The sequence below is a fragment of the Antedon mediterranea genome, chromosome 2 (genome assembly GCF_964355755.1).
Source record: "Antedon mediterranea chromosome 2, ecAntMedi1.1, whole genome shotgun sequence".
NCBI classification, from domain to species: Eukaryota; Metazoa; Echinodermata; class Crinoidea; order Comatulida; family Antedonidae; genus Antedon; species Antedon mediterranea.
The window spans coordinates 5191083-5217503 of NC_092671.1; the positions used below are offsets into that span (position 1 = coordinate 5191083).

General features: G+C 29.6%; 1 protein-coding gene across 2 annotated transcripts in view; it reads right to left on the bottom strand.

Moving 5' to 3' along the window:
* LOC140040147 (transcriptional enhancer factor TEF-1-like) overlaps nt 1–26421 on the bottom strand; it is a 57408-nt gene that overhangs the window by 14907 nt on the left and 16080 nt on the right. Inside the window, exons 2-5 of one of the 2 annotated variants that reach the window (XM_072085847.1) lie at nt 17411–17613; nt 7624–7688; nt 3501–3563; nt 750–908 (exon numbers count right to left, since the gene is read on the bottom strand). In XM_072085847.1, the coding sequence (XP_071941948.1) occupies nt 750–908; nt 3501–3563; nt 7624–7688; nt 17411–17588 (465 nt within the window). In that variant the 5' untranslated portion in view covers nt 17589–17613. Of the gene's footprint in view, nt 1–749; nt 909–3500; nt 3564–3651; nt 3715–7623; nt 7689–17410; nt 17614–26421 lie in introns of both variants that reach the window. The other variant, XM_072085848.1, reaches the window with a different exon arrangement.

Consider the following 26421-nt stretch of genomic DNA (forward strand, 5'->3'; position numbering starts at 1 on the left):
ATTAAGGAGAAAACTTTAGGACCCAAAAGTGTCCCCCTGGCCCTTGTTTATTTGGTTGGACAGTTCCTCAATAGGGGTTTCTCCTGGAAAGTGGCGTCTCCTGAAAAGTGGCCTCCCAAAGTTCTACTGTAAACGAGTATTCGGTATTATGCAGCTGATACAGATAACCTGTTTTACCTTTTACCAAATTTGTTATTATCGGAATGAACTTGGTATCCAAAGATTTCAGTAAAAACTAAATATATAAAATGTAAATAGTAGAAGTTTGCAACAATTGTCCAAACAAGTGTTTTTCGTAAAATTATTGTTTTGATTTAAAAAGTGATTTTTATTATAAAAACAAAGCTAGGACTAAAATAAAAAAAAAATGTTGAACCAATGGAATGAATTAGGTCAAATGGATGATGAATGATGAAGAAGTTATTCACCAAAAACCAAAAAAATGTTTTGAACCACTATGACGAAACACCTGATTCCGCAAGTAATAACATGAATATGTATATTTCTACTCGGAAACAAAATTATTTATTTAAATTTAGGAAAATATGATAGTACAACATGTATACTTTCTGTGTCCAATAGTTGCGAAAATTTGTTTCGGAAAGATAGACGATCAAGACGGTAATTAAACAGAGCGTGATGGATGCGGTAACATGGTCAGAATACACGTTCTACTGTACTTGTCATGGTCTCTTAAATTACCGTTTTTTTTTGTCTACTTTTCCAAAACAAAAGCTTAATATTCTTACCGGTGGACCAGTTGTATATGGTGATCGTAAAGGTGATGGTCCAATAACACCAGGTAAACCATGTGGTACTGCTTTATTATGGATGGCGGTTGCGGAGACAATTTGAGCTGAAGACATGGCGGCCATACTTTGAAGTGCTTTATCTTTGGCAGCTTGATCCTACAGAAAAGAAAACACTGTATTACAATCTAAGAATATTATTCCTAACCTTTACAACTGGGCTATCAATCTTTTTACTTGAGTCAAGACATTTTAGAAGTGCTTAAGTGAAAATACTTAGGTAAAATTGTTTATTTAAAACAAACTTAAGATGATTTTGTTGCCAAGAATGTTAGGTAAATCTAAGTCTATAAATATAATTTCTGTAAACAACCTACATGTCAAGCTACAATATTTATTATAGAATTATCAACCAATCAAATTTATTCCTACATTCACAGTGGTTTAATGTGAAAGAGGTATTAACCATTATCCATCAAAACTGTACAAATAGGAAAACTTAATAAGAACAGAATGACAAATACTTTATTGTATTCAAGGTTCTCATAATAGGTAGATATAAAATCCACACCAGGAAAAGAAAAATGCCCTTCTTTATACAGTATCCAATATAAAACTATAGAACAAATGAATAAGCAGAAAATAGCATTATGCTGGCCATGTTACTAGGCAATTGTAATCAAGATTCTAAGTTGATATAAATCAGTCAGATATCCAGACTGGATCTATCATTTTAAAAAAGAAAACGCCTTTTTTGTACTTTCCAATTTGATATAAAACAACAACTCTAGATATGTAAACCATTTCTTTCAATTTCTGCTTCAAGTGGTAGGCAAAAACTAAAGATACAGGTTACCATATGACCCCAAGAACAAAATTAAATTGCTCATTTCATATCTTCTTTTCCTTATCTTTTTTTTGCAAGCATATTATATGCTTGATCTCTTAGCTCTGTCTACACTATCAAACTTTATGTGACAAAAAAATGTGATGTGCCTATATATGGACATGATGATGTCATATCAATATCATATTTGGTTTGATAGTGTAGACGGAGTTTTAGAAAGAATTTACTAATAACATTAAATTATATTAGCCCTATTTGAACTACACTATGTAGAATGAACAACATAGTATTAAATGATGTATAAAGAACTTTTATTTTTTAACCAGACCCCTACGGGAACCACGGTTGTTATGTTATAAGAATAATACAGGTTTGAGTTAATAATAGTAACTTGTGTTCTCATTTGTATCTTTTTTATTGCGTCAACCCTAAACTAGTCTATTAAATAAATAAATGAATAATCAAGTTAATGACCACAGTTGAAAAATTTTCATGAAAATTAAACAAATAAATCACTGAAATAAGAAAATTTGATTAGAAATTTACATAAATCAATTATTATGTGTATAAAATAATGTAAAATACGATATATTAGAATTTATAACTGATAATTAGTAATAAATATGATTGAAGATTAGGCTTGATATAAGTTGTTCTACACTCTACATTCTCTATTGGAGTTAAATAGTCAATCTCACGGTTTAGCTTGTTTGTTCAAACGATAAAAAACAGAGGGGTTAAACATCCAATAATTCATTAAAAAAAACCAATCCGAGTTATATCGGAGATAAATTAAAGTTATATATCAGCTTATGGAGAAGGACATAGACCATCCCTTGCGCTGGTTGTTACTCTGATCAGATTATCTCTGTTCTATGCACGCTTGACTCAATAGCACGTGTGAACACAACTATTGTAAGTAAAATTTTACTGTAAATGTAACACACAAAAAATAAATTGATAAAAAAAATTGCAATAAAAAAAATTGGCATTGGCTGAACATTTTAAGAAATAATTCTTAGATCATGAATATTGGATCAGTTGCTAAACATTATATTGTTAAAATCTTTAAAATTTCTGTTTATTTCTTTCAAACAAAAATGATCTTACATAAATATTGACATGAAATAATGTAATGTTATGTAATGAAATCTGATTACTAACAAAAATATTGTGAATACTAAGACAATTGAGTGCAAATTAGTTACATGCAGGCTCTCTATACAATATAATGTTATATGTAATTATTGTATCATATGAATTTAATTAGAAACAATCTACATAAATACATATAATTAATAATAAAAAAAATAATATCTAATATCTATCTTGCATATATTATATATTGGGAATCAAATCAAATTGAAATTGAATTTGTTTTCTCTAATTTAAATAGTTTCCATATACAGTAGATGAAAAAAATATTATAAATTTACACAATTTTAAATCAATCAATCAATCAATAATTTTTATTTCTCAAATAAAAACAAAAAAAAAGTTAACATTTTCTAAAAATAATAGATAATAAATGAGAAAAAGGTTAATTAATAGTGTGATAATTTAAAAAGTACAATTTAATATTTTTTCATTACAAAAATAAGAACAATTAGACGTTTGTTACTTTTTAAAGTAAATCATGAATAATGGAAAGCTGTTAATTTTAGGATTAACAATATAATGCTTCACATAGGACTTAAATTATTTGTGGTTTTAAATGCGGATTCAAAGGTTTTAGTCAGGTCAAAGGAGAACAGACACAAAAGAACAATTTATACTTTCAGTTAAATTTGTATAACATGACCTTCCGGGAGAAATTAGAAAAGTTAAAAGATTTGTTGGAAAATTTTTTAAAATTTTAACGCAACCTTTGGTTTTTTGATAAATGAATGTAAACATGATGTTACCTTTATCGTTCGCTTGACGTCTCTGGACTTGCGCTTCGCAAGTACTTGCATATGACTCGAAACCTGATCAAAAAGCAGAAAATCAAAAACACATTCTAAGACATGCAGGTAGGTTGAATGTAATAAAATGCAAGCCGTGCTAATAGCCTACCTTACACATTGCCTGTAGCTCCCTGGCCTTGCGCCTGGCTAACACTTGTATATGGCTAGAAACCTAGGAGAGATAGGCAAAAAGGCAAGAAGAAGCCGTGAGAGAAAAACCAGTGCCACAAATACAAAGTGCCTTCAACACGAAATCAAAGCAAAGTGGTTACACTGAAGAAAATATGCGAAAGTTAAGTAGCCGCTGTTTACGTATACAAACGTAAGCTCCGAGTTTGTGCGTACGTCTAATACAAACAAAAGTTAATAGATTTTGAAGAACGAGATTTTAGAGATACGCAAACTTCACACGCAAGTGCAAACAGCAGAAAGTTGGCAATTCACCAAAAGTGCCTCTTGCGACAATGTGGATCATAGTGGGTGTAAAGCGATCTTATATACGCATCGGCTGTGACGCTTGCACGCAAAAACATAGAAGAATAAACAGATGGCATAACGATGCAAGGATCAGAATATTGCGTGGATTACAAAGACTTTAATACCAAATAAAATCAAAAGTAATGACACCATAAATAAAACAATAAATAATAATAAAACATAAAACGATACAACACTGATAGCTGTTGAGTGAAAGGCTAGCTCCAGGCACACATTTGTAAACTGTATCAAATGGAGATTCAAGAGTTTTTGCTAACTCGTTTTGATACACGATTCTTATAGAAAACAAATAATAAAATTCACTGTTCTTCCACAAAATGTTGAAAGTATTGTAACTATTAACTTATAAATCAAGAATAATATAATGTTCACATCGCCTTGTACTGGGCTGTACACTGAGCGCATACAGTACAATACAAAAAGTTGATGTTGATTCCTCGTTGTTGCTAGGCGATGCGAAGTGGTACGAACGTGTCCTCTAATTAGGGGCTTTTACTGTATATTGACATGTTTCTAGTGTGATAGCGTATCCAACAACGACACTCCCACTTTTAAATGAACACTTTACAATGTTTTCTCAGAGCTAGCCATAGACCACTCAATACAAAGAATCCCAAAGAACTTTAGAAAAAAGAAGACTAATAAAACATAGTAAAAGATGATCATAAAATTTAATATCAAAGTGAAAGATAAATCTTTCAAGAAAATATAAGTTAAATCATATTTTATAAGTATGTTTTATGTCATCATACATAATATTTTATATTATATACACCACATGTTTCAATTAAGAATGCCCTCAACCCTATCTATTTTTTTATATATCATAATAAAAATAATGGGGTACACAACAATTGTTAATAAATTGGTACATTGTGTAAGGGTTTCTTTGTTTTAAAATTTCACTTCAATTTAAGTAAAATTTATTTCCATTTTTAAATATGAGCAACAACATTACAATTCAAGTGATTTCATTGGATAAAAGTTTATGACCAACTCTTTGGAAATTAAAGAGCGTCTCATATATACAATTTACAGAAAGGACTTTAAAATCAATACAAAACCTTTAAAATTGATGTTTAGCAATTACTTCTTTTCTGTAATACATCAAAGCTTAAATTCCAATAAAATATGCATCAATTTTAAGACTTCAAATAATGGCACGTAATCAACGGAAATCTCGTTTCCATCACAGCCTAGGAACATTTCTAATTGTGGCGCTGAAATAAGAGAACCTTCGTTCCGTCGCGTTTTATGAAAGCAAATTTGAAACGAGACCTGTACTGCAATCAATCATACGCATGAATAGGCTCAATTGAATCGTTTTTAATTAATGTTACTTGTCAAAATTATAGTAAAATATGCATTAAAGTTTTTAATAAATGCCATTTTCATAGTTCTGGAGCCAATTTAATGCAACTAAGATTAAAAACACAAATAAAAATTGATTTTTAAAGTGTGATCTTAAACATTTTAAAGCTTTTGACACATTACAACAAATATAATTGTTATTCATATCATAGTTTACTAATACTGTATGAAATTAGTTATTATACAATAAAAGTTAACAAAGTTTTAAATTTTAATAAAACAATTGAATTCTAAAATTCTGAGAAACATGAAAAAGTGAAAATACACTTGTTTTTGTTGGTACTTTTAAAGGAAAAAAATTTATTATTCCAGACACTTCCTTATAGAATAGCAAAACATTTTTTTTCTAGACAGCTGTTGGTAAAAACCGTTCAGCTCCATCACGACTCCATCACGCTTCCGGATTTTAAGGGGAAGAAAAATGGTACAGTTTTGTTTTTTTCTAAATATCCAAATAGCCTAAGTAAATGAATGTCATTCATTCTGTAGATATGTTTATCAAACACTATTTACTATTTATAGCTGGCTAAAATATAGTATTGTCAACTTCAATATTTGTTGGATGAAAAAATAATAAAAACGATTAAATTCTTTTTGTTAAAGTGTTTAAAGATAGTGATTGTTTTTTGTGTAAAGCATTCTGTAATAAAATAAATTCTGTTAAAATTTCAGTTTAAATAATTTATTTGTTGTTTTTATAGAATAATTATATAAATTTTAATATCCTAAATAATTATGTTGCGAGTACATTATTTTGTTAATAAAAACACTATAATTTAATATGTTGAAATGTGTCTACATATGAAGAAAACCTGGTTAGTGTATTCGATTCTAGATTTTGGAAGCCTGGTAAAAGGCATTTATAATGATTTGCGTAGAATTTAAATTTATAATTCATTTGAATATTTTCAATGTCGAAGTTCAAAGATTAAGTTAATTGTTTGTTCATTAAAAATTGCAAAACTATGTTGGAATCTCACTATGACTAAAAAGCTAATTACTGCAGATTAATATATCTTGGCGACTTAATAATATTCATTGTAATATTTAAAATGTCAAAGGTCATTTAATAAACATGGATACAATCAACAGCAGGTTCAATTTCCGATACAATGACATGAGGCGCGTCGAGAAGAATGTAGATCACAATTGTTATTTAGAGATTATACGACATCCGCAATTTCTTTGAGACCTAGATATTGTGACTTCAAAATTCCATCTCTTGTTATCTTATTAATTATATTTGATTAATGATACAATGTTTGAGATTGAATCGTTTCATTACTGGCTCAGAAATCTGATAGAGGCTGTCCAATGGCAGCAGAACATTATACATAGACAATATTGGTCAAAGGATATATCGGTAACAAAGCTGTGTTTTAGAATTTTGTCGTCGGTTTTAAGATTACGTTGTACTTTGGCGATATATTCAGGTCAGGGTATTATTCATATAGATTAGAGTACAATTTGAATTTATAATTTACAATAGTGGAAGTGACAATTTCATTATACAGTACATACAATATACAGGACTTTAGTATATATTACCCCTTTTGGTGTGAAAGGGGTATATGTTAAGGACAATGTCAACATTTTTATAACGCAGTTACTATAGTACAACATTTTGTTTACATTATTATGACATTTTTTTTAATTTATTTTTTGGATAAACCATAAACTTCTCCATTAAACAAATATATTATGTATTACAACTTTTTAAAATAATTTTAAGATTCATTTTTCAAATAAAGACAAATCCAAATCAAAACCTGATTTTTGTTTCATTTGATTTATATTTTTCTTTCTTATACTAAAATCAATTTTTTTTGTGTGTTAAATTTAGATATGTAAAGCGTTAATAACTTTGAAAAAAAAAAAAGCGGTGTTCGATCAAATTTTGAAGTATTAGCAATTACTAATTAAAAAAGTACATTCATCCCATTAAGGATATTGAAACTTGGCACGGCATACCATATTTCATAATTGATATATTGATGAATTTTGATTTAAAATTAATGTTTTAACCTCAGAATGGCAGGAATTAATATAGGGTTAAACACCCATTATGAGAGACATTTTTAAAATTGAAACTTGCAGATGACATAATACCATATTTATAACATTTTGGCTAATAAAAATTATCAATATTATTATTACTGTACTATTACATATTAATCAGTATTTATAAATATCTATCAATTATTATCCTCACCTGTTTTCGTGATCTTGATTTCCCTGTCCGGAGTTTAATATACCTAGCTATAAGTTCATTACGACCTGTAAAGATTAAGACAAAAAAGTATATACATTTTAGAACATCTATTCGTCATTTTATTCAGGATGGAAACGGCAGATTTATTGAACAAAAGTTTACTTTACAAGCAGTTGTATGTTACCATCTTTGAATAGGGAGAATACCATATTTATTTGAATTACCACCACACTTTGAATAAATTCTTCTCCTCCCACCCCCACCCATTAAACATAAGACATTATCGCCAAGGCTGAGGCATTTCTTTATTTCCTCAAAAACATTATATACACAATTTTGTATTATAAGACATTTATATTTGTAGTAGAATTCATTGACTGCCATGATCTACTTATCACTTTTTTTATATTAATTGTTTTATATTTATTCATATTTACAGTTTTTATTATGTTACCATTATTACAACCAAAAAAAATAAAGGCTTCCCCAAATAAATGCTTCCCTCAAATAAACGTGGTGTTTATTCAAATAAATATGGTATTTTTATTTCTTAAAAAAAGATTGATTTACATATTTGACATATTTTAGTTTAAAGTTCATATCATAATAACATGTTAAATTAATTAGAAGTGATCAATTTTATTCATATAGTTTTATTACATTGTTGTGAATATCTATTACAAACAATATTAATTACTTTTATTACTTAATTCAATGATTAAATGAATATATGAATAAATTATCTTAAGATGACAATAATAAGTAATGTATAACCTAACCTAGATAGAACCTGGCAAACATTAAAAAAAATGTACAGTAATTATCATTTTTATTTATTTAATTAAATACTAAAATTGATTTTCTTTCCCCACATATTATATTTTGGATACGCAATACATTCAGTTTACTTCCATAACATACCACAAATATTTTTATAAAATGTTATTTTCAATATTATCACATACAACTGTCGATGTCGCAGTGGTTACCGTAGGTAGAGTATTTGACTCTCAATCCAGAGGCTTTGGGTTCAAGCTCTGTATGTTTATGTCAATTTTCAGAAAAAAAATTTAATTCAAAAGGAGAAACAACATTTAACCAGTTAGAAAACATGTTAGATTTTGATGGTGTTTGTACTGTACACTCCTTGCTTAATAATAATTCTTCAACACTCTGAACTTAAGAAATACCATACCTTTAGGGTTGACAAAACAAAGTAATCATTCATAAATATAATTTAATCTTATTTTGGTTTGATTACGAGTACTTCTATAACGACCGAATGTGAAATTCTTTTATACAATAAACCCTTTAGGCCTAACACATCAAGATCGACATAATTATTTGTGTATTGCTTGCGTCGTCACATTTGCGACCTGATTTTAACGTTACATTATTGTCCTAGGGTCATAAGAATCGAGACAATTACTTGTTGCACTTGCTTTCATATGTTCTTCTGTTACCCGATTTATGTAAATTTTATCAGTCAAATACTCGCAAGAAAACTATTATTTATGGTTTAATTATCATTATTGAATGAATAAGTGGAAAGGGGGAAAGGCCAATAAATTGTATTGAATTGCATTTTTTCAATCCACAAAAAAATATATCAGAAATGAAATTTAAAAGGAAAATTAAATTAATTGCAGAAACAATCATGTCATCATACTGTCAACTTAATTCTGTCAACTTAATTCTGTCAACTTAATTCTGTCAAATAAATATATTTATTTATATTTTTTTAGATAGTTTGGTACAGTAGTTTTTGGATCATATAATGATATAGGTCCTGTTTCTGCTGCATAAAAATAATCGGTGAAAAACGGTGTTATTAAATTAACTCCAAATTTCTTGGGAGCAGAAACAGGACAATTTTGTGGTAAACAGTTAAAAGGCAGTGCAAAACAACCAGTTACAAACACCCATTCAAAATTGCATTTTGGGTAAATAATTTTTGTCAACAACCACCCACTGATTTAAATGGTTATTCTGGAGCAAAAATTGAGCAGAAAATGCAGTCAATATAAAAATTACATTTTTAAAATAATCGGTTTATTCGGCGCTATGCAGCAGATAATAACTTGAATCATATTTAAGTCACATGTTGCTACTATACCAACAATGTGCTCATTTCGTCAAATACTTTAAATATTTCTTTAACAGTATGTGATGAAATTGACACAATATAATTTTATTATTGTCGCAAGTAATATAAAAGAATAAAACAGAGTAATGACATAAATATTGTGAATACACAAATGTTTTATTCATTAATAAGTGATATACGACAATATGAAAAACTATTTCTACAATTTTCTAACAAATATCACCGGAAACTTTCTTTCCTTATAAACACTATTATTTTTCAAAATATCGTTTATATTTCCAGCCATACATCATCACTATTATTAAATACAAACTGTTTGTACAATAGCAATAACCTTCTTCCGTTTTGTGTTATTTTTCTGTGAATAATTATATTTTGATATTTTTCTATTCCAAATATGGACTGATAATTCAGAATGTTTAATTTCTAAAATAAATTCTGTTTATTGTTTACCACAAACATTATTTTAACAACTAATTATTATTAGTACATTATTATGCATCAATTCTATCATATTCCATTCAATTTGATTTTTTATACAAAATTTCCTTTTTTGTAAAATTTATGTAAAAAAATCATACAATTTTAAATAAAAAAAAAACCATGGAAAATTTTAGAAAATAAAAACATAACTAAACTTTGTTGGTATTTCATTAAACGTTAACAATATATTTTATTAGGAAAATTGTTTTTCGAACTATGTAACCCTACCAAAGTGCAAGAGATCATTAAAAAACATGGAGTACTTTGGATGAAGTGAGCACATTAAGATTTAAGATTAAGTATCTATTTTAGGTCTACAAAGACGCCCGAAGAAATACAACTGTGAACCGGCCAAGATGAAAACATTATTTATAGCCATCAAACCCAGACATGATCATTGTTATACTTCTTATAATGTAGAAAAGCGATTTGTTTAAAGGTCAAAAGTCATTAGAACAGTGCTGTTTGTGAAGTAAAAATCTTATATAAACCTTTAAACTATAGTTGGGCTTTTCAGGGTTATTCAACTATTGTTGTGGAATCTCCTATCCACAAATTCATCGTTCAATATACACTGCTGTGATACAATAGAATAAAAAAAAACAACAATAGAACCAGTGAGCCAAAATTGAGTATTGTTAATATTCTTTTAAAATAAAAACATGTTTTCATTGTAAAGACACTTGAACAAATATACACAGAGCTAACATCATTATGCACGGCTCTAAAAATGACTCAAATATATACAATAACACTTTTGGTTAGAAAATACAGTAGTATTTAAAAGTTAGAAATTCTAAAAAAAATCACATTGTCACAAATTGTTTTGAGGGAAAAGATGGTAAAACAAGGGATTTCCAAGTTAAAAAGATTTATTTTTGGCAGACTTGGTGTAAAGCATGGTCAAACATTATATGGAGCTAAAACAATTTAAATAAATGATAGAGGCAGCTATATAAAGCACATTTATAGTAAAACAATTTTCTAGTAAACATTTGGTATAAAAGGCGCATTCCATATGGTATGATAAACTTTTCAAGAAGTAGTCATTTATTCACTCTCTGAAGTATTTCACCAATGTTTCCATGTTTGTATTAAAAGTTAAGTCCAACTCCACCCATATTTTGGCTACGCCAGATATTTTCAGGTGCTTGACAGTTGATAGATGACTGATAATTAATGTTATTATTAATAGTATTGTATATTAATTCCAAATGGTTTTCACTTCCGAAACCAAAAACACATGACTAATACTGTAGTGTGCCCTCTATGTAAAGACAAAGAGGGTCCAATAACAGTTGATTCTGAGCCATTAGCGGGGATGCCACAGTGATGCTAGTTAGAGGCTTAGGTTACATGCCCATTGAGGTGATGGGTCATTTACATAGTTAATAACACCATTTAGTAGTTGACTTCTATACTTGCTTAATTAAGTTACAGGTTTTATTATTATTATTACAAATATGAATATCAACATCACAGATATAAGCATAACATTTCATTTATGGGAAAATCTTTGGCAGTGTTTATTTTGATCAAATTTACAATGCTTGTAAAAAGTAAAAATCTACCGAGTAAAAAAATCAAAAAAGATAATTATCATGCTATTAAAAAAACTTCTGGGGTGAGGTAAAATTGGAGACCGCCAATTGCATGTCAGCTAAAAATTGCTCCAAAAAAATCTGTATACAGAACGGCTTTTGCCGACAAGATTAGAATCATTTGGATATTATTTTGAAATGGTTTATAAGATTGGTTCTGTTTTTTTTAATGTTTTTTTTTTTTTGGTGGACCTATTTCTGGTATACCAAAAATATTCCTTCTAGTTGCCATAAGCATGGTATCTGAATAAACATAATTCTTGATAAAATTGATACAATCTCTTTAGTAGGGATAAAACACTACAGCTTACCGATATTCAGGACACAACTATTATAGATCCAAAAGGTATCCTTTAATAAGGATTCTACTGTAGGCCTACTACCAGATAAAGTCATCTTATATTTATATAATAACTTTAAATTAATCCTGATTTACACCACATTGGTTAGAATTCTGTGTGATTAAATTTGACATTACAATGTCGGATTAATTTAATTCCTTAAGATTAAAATTTGGAAATTCATTAAAAAAGAAAACATGATGATAATCGTAACAGAGATCACACTAATTAAATACCATTCAGATTAAATTATAAAAGAATGCATGCATACATGGAAATACGGCTACATTATATCAGTTATCAATTTGTGAATTACAGAAGTAGAATAACAATAATAAAATTATGTATTTTTTTATGTTTTAATTTAATTGTTTTCCCTTTTAAATGAAACTTTAATAACTAATAGCATGATAAACATGAAAATACAGTTGACTCTCCCAAGACAAGAATTTTTATGGTAAAAACAAATTCTAAATTTAAACTATATGGCACTTTTTCTGGAGAACCACCAGCAAAAAAAAATCTTGTTAAGCGTTAACCTTAAATAGATAAGATAAATTTCAGGGAATGTTGTGATTTTATTAATGAAATTAAACTTATTTTTTTTAACAGAGGCAGCTCAAAAATAAGGGGAGAAAGGTGATGCTTAATTAGAAATAAATGGTTTCACTTCTTTTGTAGGAGATAAAATGATAGATACAATTTTTAAAAACAAAAATGGTCATTGGAAAACTGCTTAATCGAATATTATAATATAAGTTGTGAGGCAATTTATTGGTCAATCTTTTTCATCCTTTCGCTCATATTTATAGAAAATGTTTTCTCTGCTTTGACCTGACAGGTCCTGGTGTTAGATACAGCTAACATTGACCAATCATAATCAGCGTTTACATAAAGCTTTTACATGACTGGTATACTGTTAAGTCACTCAGCAGTCAGTCTCTGTCTGAGTAAACAAATCTGAACAAACAGTTGCGACTTGATAAATTAGGTTAAACCATGGAGGAAAATGGTTAAACCTATCAGACACAATACTGATTAGGCCTACTATAAGTGTTTTCAACCTTTTTTAGGTTTCAGTGAATTTAGAAATGTTTTACTGATGGTGGCACTTCTTTAGTTGTAGCGCTGTGCAGCTTATTTGATCATGTCGGTTACAACGATGCCTACTTTTAATGATGGCTGTGTAGTTTTGGTTGTAGCAATTTGGCATCGAAGTGCGAATTGAATAGATGCTTACTTCACTACGATGCTTTTTTTTACTGCTTTTTTTTTGCTATACTTGACTAGGACATTTATTTTACTGCAACTTGCTTGACTGCGATGTTTATTGAACACTGTGCTAACAGCATCACTTGTTTGCGGCACATATTTGTCAATTTTTAACGCAATTAAACAATTTGATATTTGTACAAATCATGAAACAAGTTTATATTAATAGCCATAAAAAATATAATTATTGCCTTGAACAAAATAACCCTGCGATTGGCGACAATAAAACTTACTGACAACCATAAGGTGGGATTATACTTGATCGAGATCCAAAATAATTATATAGACTATCTAAACTCTGGCCTACAATAATAAGCAATCAATATAGCAGTTCCTTGGGCACAATTGCATAGTCAATCAAAAGAGACATCACAGTACATATCACATAAGTTCACAGAATGAAATCTTATAATTTAATGATGTACTATACTTTTTTCCAATTCTAAAATTATCTAAACACTTAAAGGGTAACTCCGGGTTCAATATTTCTAGTGCTTATAAAATTTCAACCTTTGCAACAACATTGATCCCACTTGTTTTTCAAAAAGGTGTTAAGAAATAAGCCCCTTTAAAAAAAAAGTGATGCTACCTGACTTTTTCATGTTATAAGATAAGGAATTCACAAAAAGTTACTGTCATCTATGTAAATTTGAAGAATTTTTCTTTAGGAAAAATCGAAAGAACGATAAAATTTACATAAGAAAATATTATTTTATTACAAATAGTTACCCGATTGACGATTGTAAACCATTGAAAATCAGAAAAAATTATATATATTTATAAAATAACAAATTTGTAACCAGGAGCAGTCTGTTATAGTTAAAACAAGGAAACAAATTCATTGCAAGCTACCAAAAAAATAATCGCACTTATGATGTAGAATAGTATTTATACTTAAATTTGACCCCTAAACCTTTCAATTTTTATTTCCTCAATCACTATAAAAACTGTATAACCACCACTCTCTGTTATCCACACTTTTCAAAAACTTTTGTTTGAGTTGACGAAATGGATTTGACAAAAGCCGGTTTAGCTTGTCAAAAGAATAGGCGAAGTTGTTAAAACCAATCATTGTGTTAACACTCAAAAGAAACAAATGGATCTCCTATCATGCTTGATTGAACACAACTCTATAAGAACTATACAGGAGATTGGTTTTCTAAAAAGCAGGTAACACCCAATATACAGCACCATTCACTTTTCTTACCTATGAATTGCACACAACAAGTTTAGCAGCTGGTTCAGCTCTGACGTGATCAATTGAAAATTCCCGCTTTTCACATACATTACCCGAAGAATACCTCTAAGAAAAACGGTTCGATCGCAAACAGGTGTTGCACAAAAAAAATACACATAAAACAACATTATATATGGGTTGCCACATGGTTGACATTTCGAAAAATTAATATATAAAAATAATTATAGGAGTAATGTAATACTACAGATGCTATAATACATTTTTATTTGTTGGATGACTTAAAAGCAGTTGGATTTTTGTTTGACCAACTAACGGTAATTTATATAACAGATTTAACATTCACGATTTTGAAGTATTTGATTTACTGGTCCGATATTTATTTTTTCGCAAAACAATTTATAACAGTGTAGAAAAAATATTTCAATATTTATCAATCTTGGCTAGTTGACAAAGTGACTCATACAGTCTACTTTACAAAGAAGAAATAAGTCACTGTATACCACATTGAAGAAATTAACTATTTAACAGAAAAATAAAACAGATTTAACAAAAAACATTTTTTAAAAACATTATATTAAGCTTAATATAAGTTTTGGTTTAATAAACTTACATTTTTTAATATTCAAAATTTAAACTGTTGCCTGTCCAATTAAACACTACAGGATGCAATTTTTGATTATCTAAAATTGATAATACTGTAGCACTACAATATTTATTATATCTTGCAGTAATTTAAACATGAAATTTTCAAATTGCATACTTTTTTTGTGATAAAATATTTTAATAAATTCAGTTCAGGATACATAATCTATTGTTAAAACGATTTTTTAAATATTTTCCAGTTAAGAACATTTTTAATCAGGACTACACAAAAATATCTGATTGAAAAAATATGTACTAAATGAAACTGAATTGTAATTGGCTCTCTGCTAGAGCTAAGCCGATCAAAGACACCAGATCGGGTTTAATTGAAATAAGATGTTCGAGTAATTTTTATTGCTCGTGTTTAAACTTCATTTATGGCAAACTTCCTTTTACATGGATTTCTTGGTATATTTACAAAACTAATTAAGTCCATATTTTTTTATAGATTTTTTTAAAGATACAAAACAGTAACTGTTCTTTAATGATTCAGAGTGATTCGTTCGTACTCAAAGGGCGTATAAAACCACCCTCCCTGGGGTGAACCATACAACCCCCTTGGGAGCGGCCTTTTGTGTTACACCAATATTTATAATTTGTTGTTTTTTGTATTGCCTGTTAAATTGTTTCCAGCTATTTCATATTTTCGTATCTGGGTAACCTTGTTCTTAAAACAACACTTATATCCTACTAGGCAGTCAGTAATAAGTAAACTCCAACCGAAAGGTCAGCACTAAGGTGTTACACACTGCATTTATTGTATACACAACTTTTGTGGTTGAAAAACAGGTTTATCAACATTTGTTCCTTGCTACTACAGTAGAAGTAAACTGACCTCTGACCTTGGCCACCTACACAAAACCAGAGATAAAACTATATATTTCCCTTTTACAATCAACTTTGAGAGAAACACAAGTTTAAATCCGAGGCCATCCTCATCACACTACCGAAAATATAAAAGATCCAAAAACTGTGAAATGAACTCGGGTTGAACCCATTTATGCCATAGTGATCTGATAGATCATTTTTTATTTTAGAGCTGTATTGTAATCAACCAACTATAAATATCGCATAACTTTTGCATGAATCAATGTTTTTTTTAATCCAATATCACCATTATTTAGCAAATCACAATGGTTGTTGCTTTACGTGCCTATTTCAATCAGAGTTAACACAGACGATGAATTAAGCTTCTATCAAGCCTGGTGTATGTGTACCACACCACTAAACCTAATTAAACTTCCCTGGTGTGAGTGATAGTATAAAATGGGTAAAACACCCAATTGTTTTGCGCAATAAAATAATAGTATTGAAATGCTTACAAATGACAACATGACTGATCTCTAAAGTAATTGACATGATCAATCCGTGAAAAGGAGTTAATATACTGTAGATAATGGTTTAATCCGAAGACCATCCCATTATCACCTCTAATTAACTCTGATCTATATTACACAAAGTTCATTCATTAGCACGTGTTTAAAATTAAGTAAAGAAACTTTACCAAAGGTAAATTTGACCATTGTTCGCACTTGAATAATTTCACAGTTTTACAGGTTTTACCAAATCTTAACCATGATGGTGATAAACAATATCAGAGTAAACAACCAATGTAAATGTGAGTTCTAACTCTCTTTCTCATATATCTCTCTCTGTTAACATTGATATAATATCAGACCAAGTATGTTTGAATGCAAAACAAGTTAAACCGCAAAGTTGACTTTAACTCCAATCGAAAAAAAGAGTGTGTAAACAAAGCAAATTATTTTTGGTGATGAAATAATAGAAATTTTTGAAAAATTTGTTAGGATAGAAATGTACAATGTATGATGTATTGAACATTTTTTGTAGTTTTTAAATTACTTTGTACATAAGTTGCGATGAGAAAATTTAATCATTAGTTGATGTGTGCATTATACAAGTACAACTACAATACCAGACACCTTTGGGCTGGCCAAATATGTCTGGTTTTCCAGAAAGTCTGTTACTGTATTTAGAATGTTTTAATGGTAAAGAGGAAATTGGGATCTTTCAGAAAGTCTGGTTTTGGGAGAGTTTTCTGGTTTTCAGAGAGTCCGGAATTGGGAGAGTTGAACTCTGGGAATTCAGATAAAACTTGCGTAAAAAGTGAAAGATATCGTACCATACATCTTGCCTTCATCAGACAGGATAATTTTCCGCCTTCCACACGGCGGATAAATTGCTAATGCTTCCTGGAAGCTTTGTTCAATCTCCGGACTCCATACTCCTTCCGCATCGTTGCCGGGGTCCTCGTCGGAGAGGTTCCCACTCTGACTGCTTGGGTTCCAACTGTCTGTCATCTTGCTAACTCATACTCCTCTCAGTCTATGGAAAAAAAAATTTAAAAAATAAGATATTGTATTTTTCCATTAGATTTACAGCTATGTAAAACTCGCTTAGCCAGTTTCACCGACCTTTGTCCAGAATAATAAGTTACATGAGAGGTAACTTAAGTTTTCTGGGCTTTTCATATTGGACATTTTGTGATCAGCTAGTACCAGTTAATTTCTTCTGTGATTGAGACTACAGTTTAATTTTTGTATTCATTGATAAGTATTAAATATCTATCTGGGCTTTTCATACTGGACTTTTTGTGATCTATCTGTGAATTTTTGCTGTGATTGGGAAATAATAGTATTAGTAAATAATTTTTGTAGTCAATTATAAGTATCAAATATCCATAATATTTAGATACAATAATTCAACATTTTCCATGATAATTACGGCATTCACTAAGAAATTATTGTCAATAAGTTTCAGTATTATACAATTCTACAACTATAAGAAACTATGTAAAATAGAAAGTCTCCCAACCTATATTCCCAAAATGTGTTTTTTATTTCTTAATACATTTTGAAAAAAACAAACTTTCTATAAAAATCGATTTAAAAAAAAAGTTTAATTGCATCCGAATTTCTGCTACTCTGTCAATGGATTTCGGACCTTTTGGACAACTACAGTTTTTTTTTCTGTGTTAATGGGAGTTAAATCTTTATTGAAACACAAAGATTAAAACCACAGCAAAATGATCAAATCCGCTTTTTACTGTACTGGGGCTTACGGTTTTAATTCTATGTGATCTTATGATAACTGTACAGCATTGTTATAGCTAAAACACTGCAGAGTTGTATGCACCATTCTCTGTGATCCCTGTGGAGTTCAAAGGTTATATAAAGGTTCATAACAGCTGACAGCTGATCTAATCAATCCTGCTAAAAATATCAAGTTAAATATGTAACCAATCTACAGACAAAAAGTCATTTTTTTCCTAAATTACTAATTGAATTACGTCATACAATTCTAAGCTTTAACAAATCTGGTGGTATATAATCAGGAGAGACCAAAAACGATGGTTTGGCGAAGTTAAGCAATTCCCCTTGTGGTCCAAGTGGTCTTGGACAATTGGAGGGAGACGTGTATAGTGTAAGAGTTTTTTTTAACGCCAGACAAATGTGATTCATATTTATTTCAGTCAAAGTTTTCAGTCAAGAACAACCTTTTCATTCAGAATCTTTACTTTATTTCTTAACTTTAATATTACTTTTCACACCTTATCGTTGTATCACTATAATTACAACACCTCCTCATTCGATGTCTTTAAAATTCTATGCATTTTTTAATATACTAATTGGGGTAAGGTTAATTTAGCTTTATTGTATAATCTTCTCTTCAAAATAAATGTGAAACTATTGTACATAATGTACTAACAAGTCGAGTATTTACTAACAAATAGGTCTGCTTTATAACAGATCATTAAGAACCTCATAGTACTGTTATGTATAATAAATACTGATAAAGATAATACATATGGATTCCCATAGGAGAGGTTATGCATGTAGTTGTGAATAGTCAATTCATGAGACAATATAAGACTGGAGTCTTTCGTAACACGGGAATACACGAAGGGGCTGTTTTTAACATCTGTTTGCTTTACAATAACAAATACAATTAAAATTGACTAGAATATTACACATCTTAATGTGATTGCCGTGAAGTGGAAAGTACACGCAAATGTTAAAAACTACACTAAAATACAATAAAAATTGTCAATAAACAAACACATTGTTGTCAGCATTTATTCTGTATGTCAATGAACATGTTGATGTCACTAAGCCTGTTGACACTAAACAAGATGAAAATAAACATGTTGACATTAAACATGTTGATGATACTAAACATGTTAACACTAAAAATGTTGATAAAAATAAGCATGTTGATGATACTACAGTAAGCATGTTGATAAAAATAAACATGTTGATAAAAATAAACATGTTGACAAAAATAAACATGTTGACAAAAATAAACATGTTGACAAAAATAAACATGTTGACAAAAATAAACATGTTGACAAAAATAAACATGTTGACAAAAATAAACATGTTGACAAAAATAAACATGTTGACAAAAATAAACATGTTGACAAAAATAAACATGTTGACAAAAATAAACATGTTGACAAAAATAAACATGTTGACAAAAATAAACATGTTGACAAAAATAAACATGTTGACAAAAATAAACATGTTGACAAAAATAAACATGTTGACAAAAATAAACATGTTGACAAAAATAAACATGTTGACAAAAATAAACATGTTGACAAAAATAAACATGTTGACAAAAATAAACATGTTGACAAAAATAAACATGTTGACGCTACTAAACATGTTGACGCTACTAAACATGTTGACGCTACTAAACATGTTGACGCTACTAAACATGTTGACGCTACTAAACATGTTGACGCTACTAAACATGTTGACGCTACTAAACATGTTGACGCTACTAAACATGTTGACGCTACTAAACATGTTGACGCTACTAAACATGTTGACGCTACTAAACATGTTGACGCTACTAAACATGTTGACGCTACTAAACATGTTGACGCTACTAAACATGTTGACGCTACTTAACATGTTGACGCTACTTAACATGTTGACGATACTAAACATGTTGACGATACTAAACATGTTGACGATACTAAACATGTTGACGATATTAAACATGTTGACAATACTAAACATGTTGACGATACTAAACATGTTGATGCTACTAAACAAGTTGACGATAGTAAACATGTTAACGATACTAAACATGTTGATGCCACTAAACATGTTGACGATACTAAACATGCTATGATACCAAACATGTTTATGTCACTTAGATATTGACACTTGATCTGCATATTTCCTAACATAGTAGTAAAATGTATATGTACTGTAATTAATGTACTTTGCTTGGGAAAAGAAAGAAATAATCAAAATTGGTAGTTTGCTCTACTAAAATATATGATATACTTGGAATGAATGATTGTTTGGTATTTACTTATTAATAATAGGTTATATCTAGCCTTGACCAACAATACAGAAGATAACCTCTATCTATCCCATCAGAATTCATCAGCCTAAAAGCATAAATGAAAAATACCATCTTTTTAATAATAAAAAATCGATAAAAAGAATATGAAACTGTTATTAATATATCATCTGAACATACTTAGAATAATTGGAATACCATAAACTCCAAGAATTGTGAAACTTTTTAATTATTGTAATTTAGTCTTTATTTTAAAATATTGTTGTTAAAGGATAAAATGGGGAAAGGCTTCTCCATTTTGGTTTAATCTGGTACTCTAGTCCAGTGTTGTATAGTTTTTATCCATCTTTTCATTGTTCAGAGCTATGAATGCTGTGTATGATATAAAATGTAAAACAGAATAAAGGTATTAAACATAGTAGCAGTTTTTGTCAAATGCATTTAGGATTTTCTGTGGTTTGAAAAGGTTTGGTAAGATTACCCTTCCTTCCTTTTTAAAGCACTGTGCCCTACTGTACTTGACTAAATAACTTCTTCTAATCTAGCCATTCTAAATAACAATTTTAATTTTCCTGGAAATGGACATTAACAATTGTTAAGGAATAAATGTTTTATCGTATAAAGAAGTCTCAAAATAATTAACAAACTTTCACATTGTTATCAGTGTGGAAAACTTATAACAGAAACTTATAATCGAAGTAAAGACAAACTAGATCGACGAAGACAAGCAAGTATACATGCATTAAAAATTATTTTCGGTATAATGGATATTTCCATAATTATTTAGGACAATCAAAATTGTCTCATTAGATGATGTCATTTCCATTTTACACAGCTGTCTCTTGAATAATTACTTTAAATAAATTATAAAGAATGTAGGGTGGATACATATTCACTGCATTGCAAACTGATTTAATTCATTTTACTGATAAACAGTAATTGGTCTATTTTAAAGATAAATGGAATTTATAATCTAAGGTTCTGTTCACACTGAAGAAACTGAGAAATCTGTACATTCATTGTAAGTATACAATGTGCCTTGCAATGCTGAACTATATGAGTGGAAACTGTTTAATATACAAATTTGTTGTAAGATGTTGATGTAATTCACCAAGTATCCAATCACAATGTTTTTGATGACACGAAGATGATACATCCAATAACAAAACTTGCTGTGTGTCTGAACACCATTTCCACTCTATTGCCATTGGTGCGAACACAGTCTTAACTTGAATACATTTACTATTCAGTATGCGTGTAAATCACTCTTTTCCAATTTGATACTAAAAACTTATTGCAGAATCTCAATTTTAGATTTGACGGTATTGGTGATAAGATAATCTGGTTTTATACAGTATTATTAGGTATACAGTACGGAGTAAAGTTTTACTACTCATATACCTTGCCAAGTAATTTAAAAGCGGTGCCAAGATGGTTTTTCACTTTCTTTCAACATTATGTCTACCATCAATAATTAATAGAACAACAAAAATAGTTGTTTAATATTAAATAGTCATAAAATAAAAGTTCATTAACTTTTATATGTGTGGTACGCCAAATGACTAAGCAATATTTGAAAAAACTTTATTGGAAAATTAAAATTTTAAAATTTATTCACGAAAATATAGAAAAACAACTACTGTTTTATTCCATTCTGGGTTGTTTTATTTTTTTTCAAATCTAATTGTAGTTTTTTTTATATTTATTTTTTTTTATATTAAATTGTAGTTTTTTAATGTGGACTTTTATTTATTTCTTTAATGTTTAAAGTTATTATCTTGCTTCTGTTTTACATTGTTTGTCCCATTGTTATATTCACTTATGAATTTGTTTATAATAAATAATGATAGAATAAGTATGCTTTTTGACTTCTTATTCTTATTATTACGCCATAGGTACTTGATTATTGTAGTTCAATATCAGCTTAAGCAATGACACAACAGCAGCACCACTAAAGCTATCCCCGTAATAGGGGTTCTGCTGTATTCATTTAAATACCCTATATTTTACAGAGTAATCATTAACCAAAGTCAATCTTTAACATCCATTATTTTAAAATATGTACTTTTCGATTACAAATAAATTTTTGTAGAATAATTGCCGGAAAAGCTAATTAATAACTCAACACTTAATTAAGCTAATCACACTTCAAATGGAGTAGTAATAATAATTTATGTTTCAATTGTACAAATTAATTACTTCCGCACACATTAATAAATGTAAAAATCACCCCAAAAATGAAAAGAAAATTTAGCAATAAAGAACATGTGTGTCAACTTTAAGTGTTATGCTAGTTTGACAATTTTTTTGATTTTTTTTTGGGGGGGGGGGGGGGGAGTGGCAAATGTTCCTAATCCAAGTTCAATCCTTAACTTTTAAATGCACTGATACTTTTTGACCTATTTTTTACAGCCTATTACTATGTTAGCACTCCTCTGTTTTAAAAATCCTGGATTTTCCCTTGCTATGTCTGAGGAGCCAACAACATTAATAAAGTAATTTTACATTTAAACCACATACAGTAATCGTATCCTACATATAGTTTTAAAAATATTTTAGAAAAGCATGAGGGGTGCAAGGTGGGCTTGCAACCCGCGAATATAAGAATATCACGCCTTATACACGAAGCTTGGCATGATGGTAAATTAAAATAAACAGAATAATCTTTGTTTACTGTATAACAATACCTTCTGACATAACAAGTGACCCATTTTGTAAATCCTTTTGTATATACAATGAGTCATACTAGCTTTATAGTGTGGCATCCTTACAATGTACAGTATGTGCTGCTTTGTGCAGTACTGTGTAATGTAGATGGTCAGTTTGACAACTCAACAAGTTTGTATAGGAAGCAATATATTATACAAATATTGTCATTTATCATTAAATACGGAAACAATGGTTAAATATTAAGGAAATCAATGTGAAGTGTAGCATTTACTAAATTAGATTATTTAAGGGCAACCAGAGGGGCAGATTCAGTTTATAGAAACAAAGGGGCACAACTATAAGGTAAAAACACATGCCCATTGTGGCTTGCCTGAATTCACTCATGCATGGAATATTTATTCAGAAGATTCAATAAAAAATAATATTTTGTTTGACTTCTTTGAATATTATTATATAATTAATGATCAATTAATCCTGTAATACAAACCTACAGAAACTTCTTAAGCCCACATTCAGTACAAGAAAACTATTTAGCTAATCTTAATTAAGTTTTAATTAGAATCAATCTTAGTACTTGCTTGGTATCGAAGACCATAGAAAAGTGATCTTGGAGGGAGCTCTTATTGTTTGAGTTCATACCTTTTTAGAATAACCAATACATATTTTATTATGATACTCCAATATGGTCTAAATTGAGCTCAAAAGTTTACTAGGTTAAATGGTCAATATCATTATTTTATATTGGTCAGCAAAGAGGTCAGTGAAAACCTTTATAAATTATTGCAGGGTAAATTTTTATGAATTTGATGAAATACCAATTGGTAAAAAAGAAAAAATAACTACATTTTTAAAATTTTTAATTATAAGAAGATTATTTCTAATTAGCTTCTTGTTCAATTTAATATACATTCTCACTTTCAGTTCACTGTCATCTTTGAACTATTGCGATAAATTACTAAAAATATGAGGTTTTGTTTACATGAAGAGCATGTATCGGAGCACACTACACTACCTTGCCAACCAATAGCATTAAAAGGTGCAAAATTCTGCTATTCAGACCGTCTTATCTGGTTTTAATTGAGTTTACCTGAAAAATGAAAACTCTGTTGTTACCAATGAAAAATAAACCAATAAAGGATCTTTTATTATTTGTGTATGAAGTTAATGGCAAGTACAGAGTGAAAAGAAAATGTGTTTCTCAGATAAAATACATTTTTACTGTCACAAAGCTAAAGCTCTGTCTACACTCTCAAACTTTATGTGACAAAAACATGTGATGTGCCCATATATAGACATGATGTCATATCACTACCATATTTGGACACATTACAATTTTGTTGTCAATCTAGTTTGAAAGTGTAGACCGAGCTTTAGGTAGTGTTTTGTTGATTTCAATAATCATGGCTTTAATTAGGATTTGTACCTAGAATATTAGGCAAAAAAAACAAGGTACAATACCACTATAGATAAAAATAAGCAAAATTTTGAAATAAATTTTTGTTGTATTTGAAATCCTTCCAATTTTATTATGTTATATCAAAATTACTTATAATTAAAAACAAACAAAGTTTTGCTTTAAATTTTAAGGGACAGACTGTCGCTTTATGTTTTATGATAATGCATTTTGGTACAAATTTAACAAAACTGACTTGTCATTCTGAATAATGTAATGTTTCAAAATGTATCACACAAGTTTCAAACGGATAACATCAAGTTACAAAAAAAAAAAAAAAATGTCAGAAAATTGATATATAAAAAACAGTGCTAATTTCACCAGGGAGGGGTCAGAAATGCGTCTTATTAACAAGGGGACGATCTCTTCCCCTGCCTGTAAGTTGAGAAGCATTTTGTGATTCGGCTTGGGTCAGTAAATTGACAGGGACGTTGGGGGCACATCCCGTTCTGTCCCGGAGGATCGTATTTTGTTAAATCTAAATGTCATTTGTAAAATTAAATTGACACCGACGAAATTCTGAACATGTTTTTCATCGGCCACACTCTGATAACATTCTTTGTGGGAGGGGGGAAAAGGTAAATCTATGACATAAACAATTGCGATGAACCGGCACACAGTTGTAGGTCACTGGCAAATTGGACGACTTCCTGTATAGGGGGATTTTTCGTTGAAGCGATTTTGATACATATTTCTAATGAGAACGTCCAGTGTTGGCAAAGTCAAATTCAATAAAGTCGCAAAATGTGTATAAACTCCCAATAGTACGCTGATCCGTCTTCTTAATCGACCATTTGTGATTTCATTTTCAAATAGAAAGTAGAGGTATATTATAAATGAATTTAAATCCTGGTTAAGAAAATCAGTAGATACTTTTTGTGAACTCTATAATCTATTTGACATGTTCTGTCACTGTATTGTAAAACTACAATATAACAAACATTTTCTAATGAATTCTTTGAAGGCAACTTTCAAAACATTGCATATTACATTTTTAAATGTTATAGCTTGTAAAACAATTAAGGCTTTGGTGGTTGTAGGTGTATGCAGTAGGCGTACCAGTGGCATAACGCAGAGGCGTGGTATTGGAACGTTACATGGCCCTCTAATGGTGGAGGCCACAGCCATTTTTGACATATGAGACCCGGCATGGCATAATCGGCGACAAGTCGCGATACCTAATATCAAGCAAATTACGTTAACAGTACAAAATAGGTCACATGGTCAAAAAAAATGTTTTGCTAAAAATCACATCTTTTAATATCTATCTAATATCTCACAAAGTTTTAATTGTTAAAAACATGTGTAAAGTCATTATTTAGTAGAAATAAAATCATTCATCAAACACAAAATTGTTATTTTCATTGAAAAAAAATCAACAAACACGCCATATTTTACGATAACATTGTCAACGAACCCGAGTACCCACATCGTCGTGTTCGGTATCTATCGAAAGGTTAAAATGTGACCTTTTCATTGCGAACAAAAAATAATTATTTTCAATATCATCCAACCAATCAGAGGAACTGTTAAACAGTCCTGTTAAAGATTTCTTGTTACTATACAAGGGACGCGATCGGTCTAATACGGTTTGTCATTGGTCAGATTCAATCATGTGGTCATAGAATGCCAACTGCGCATGTGCATGATGGCAATCATTTCCCTCGATGTCTCTATCGCACGCTTAAACA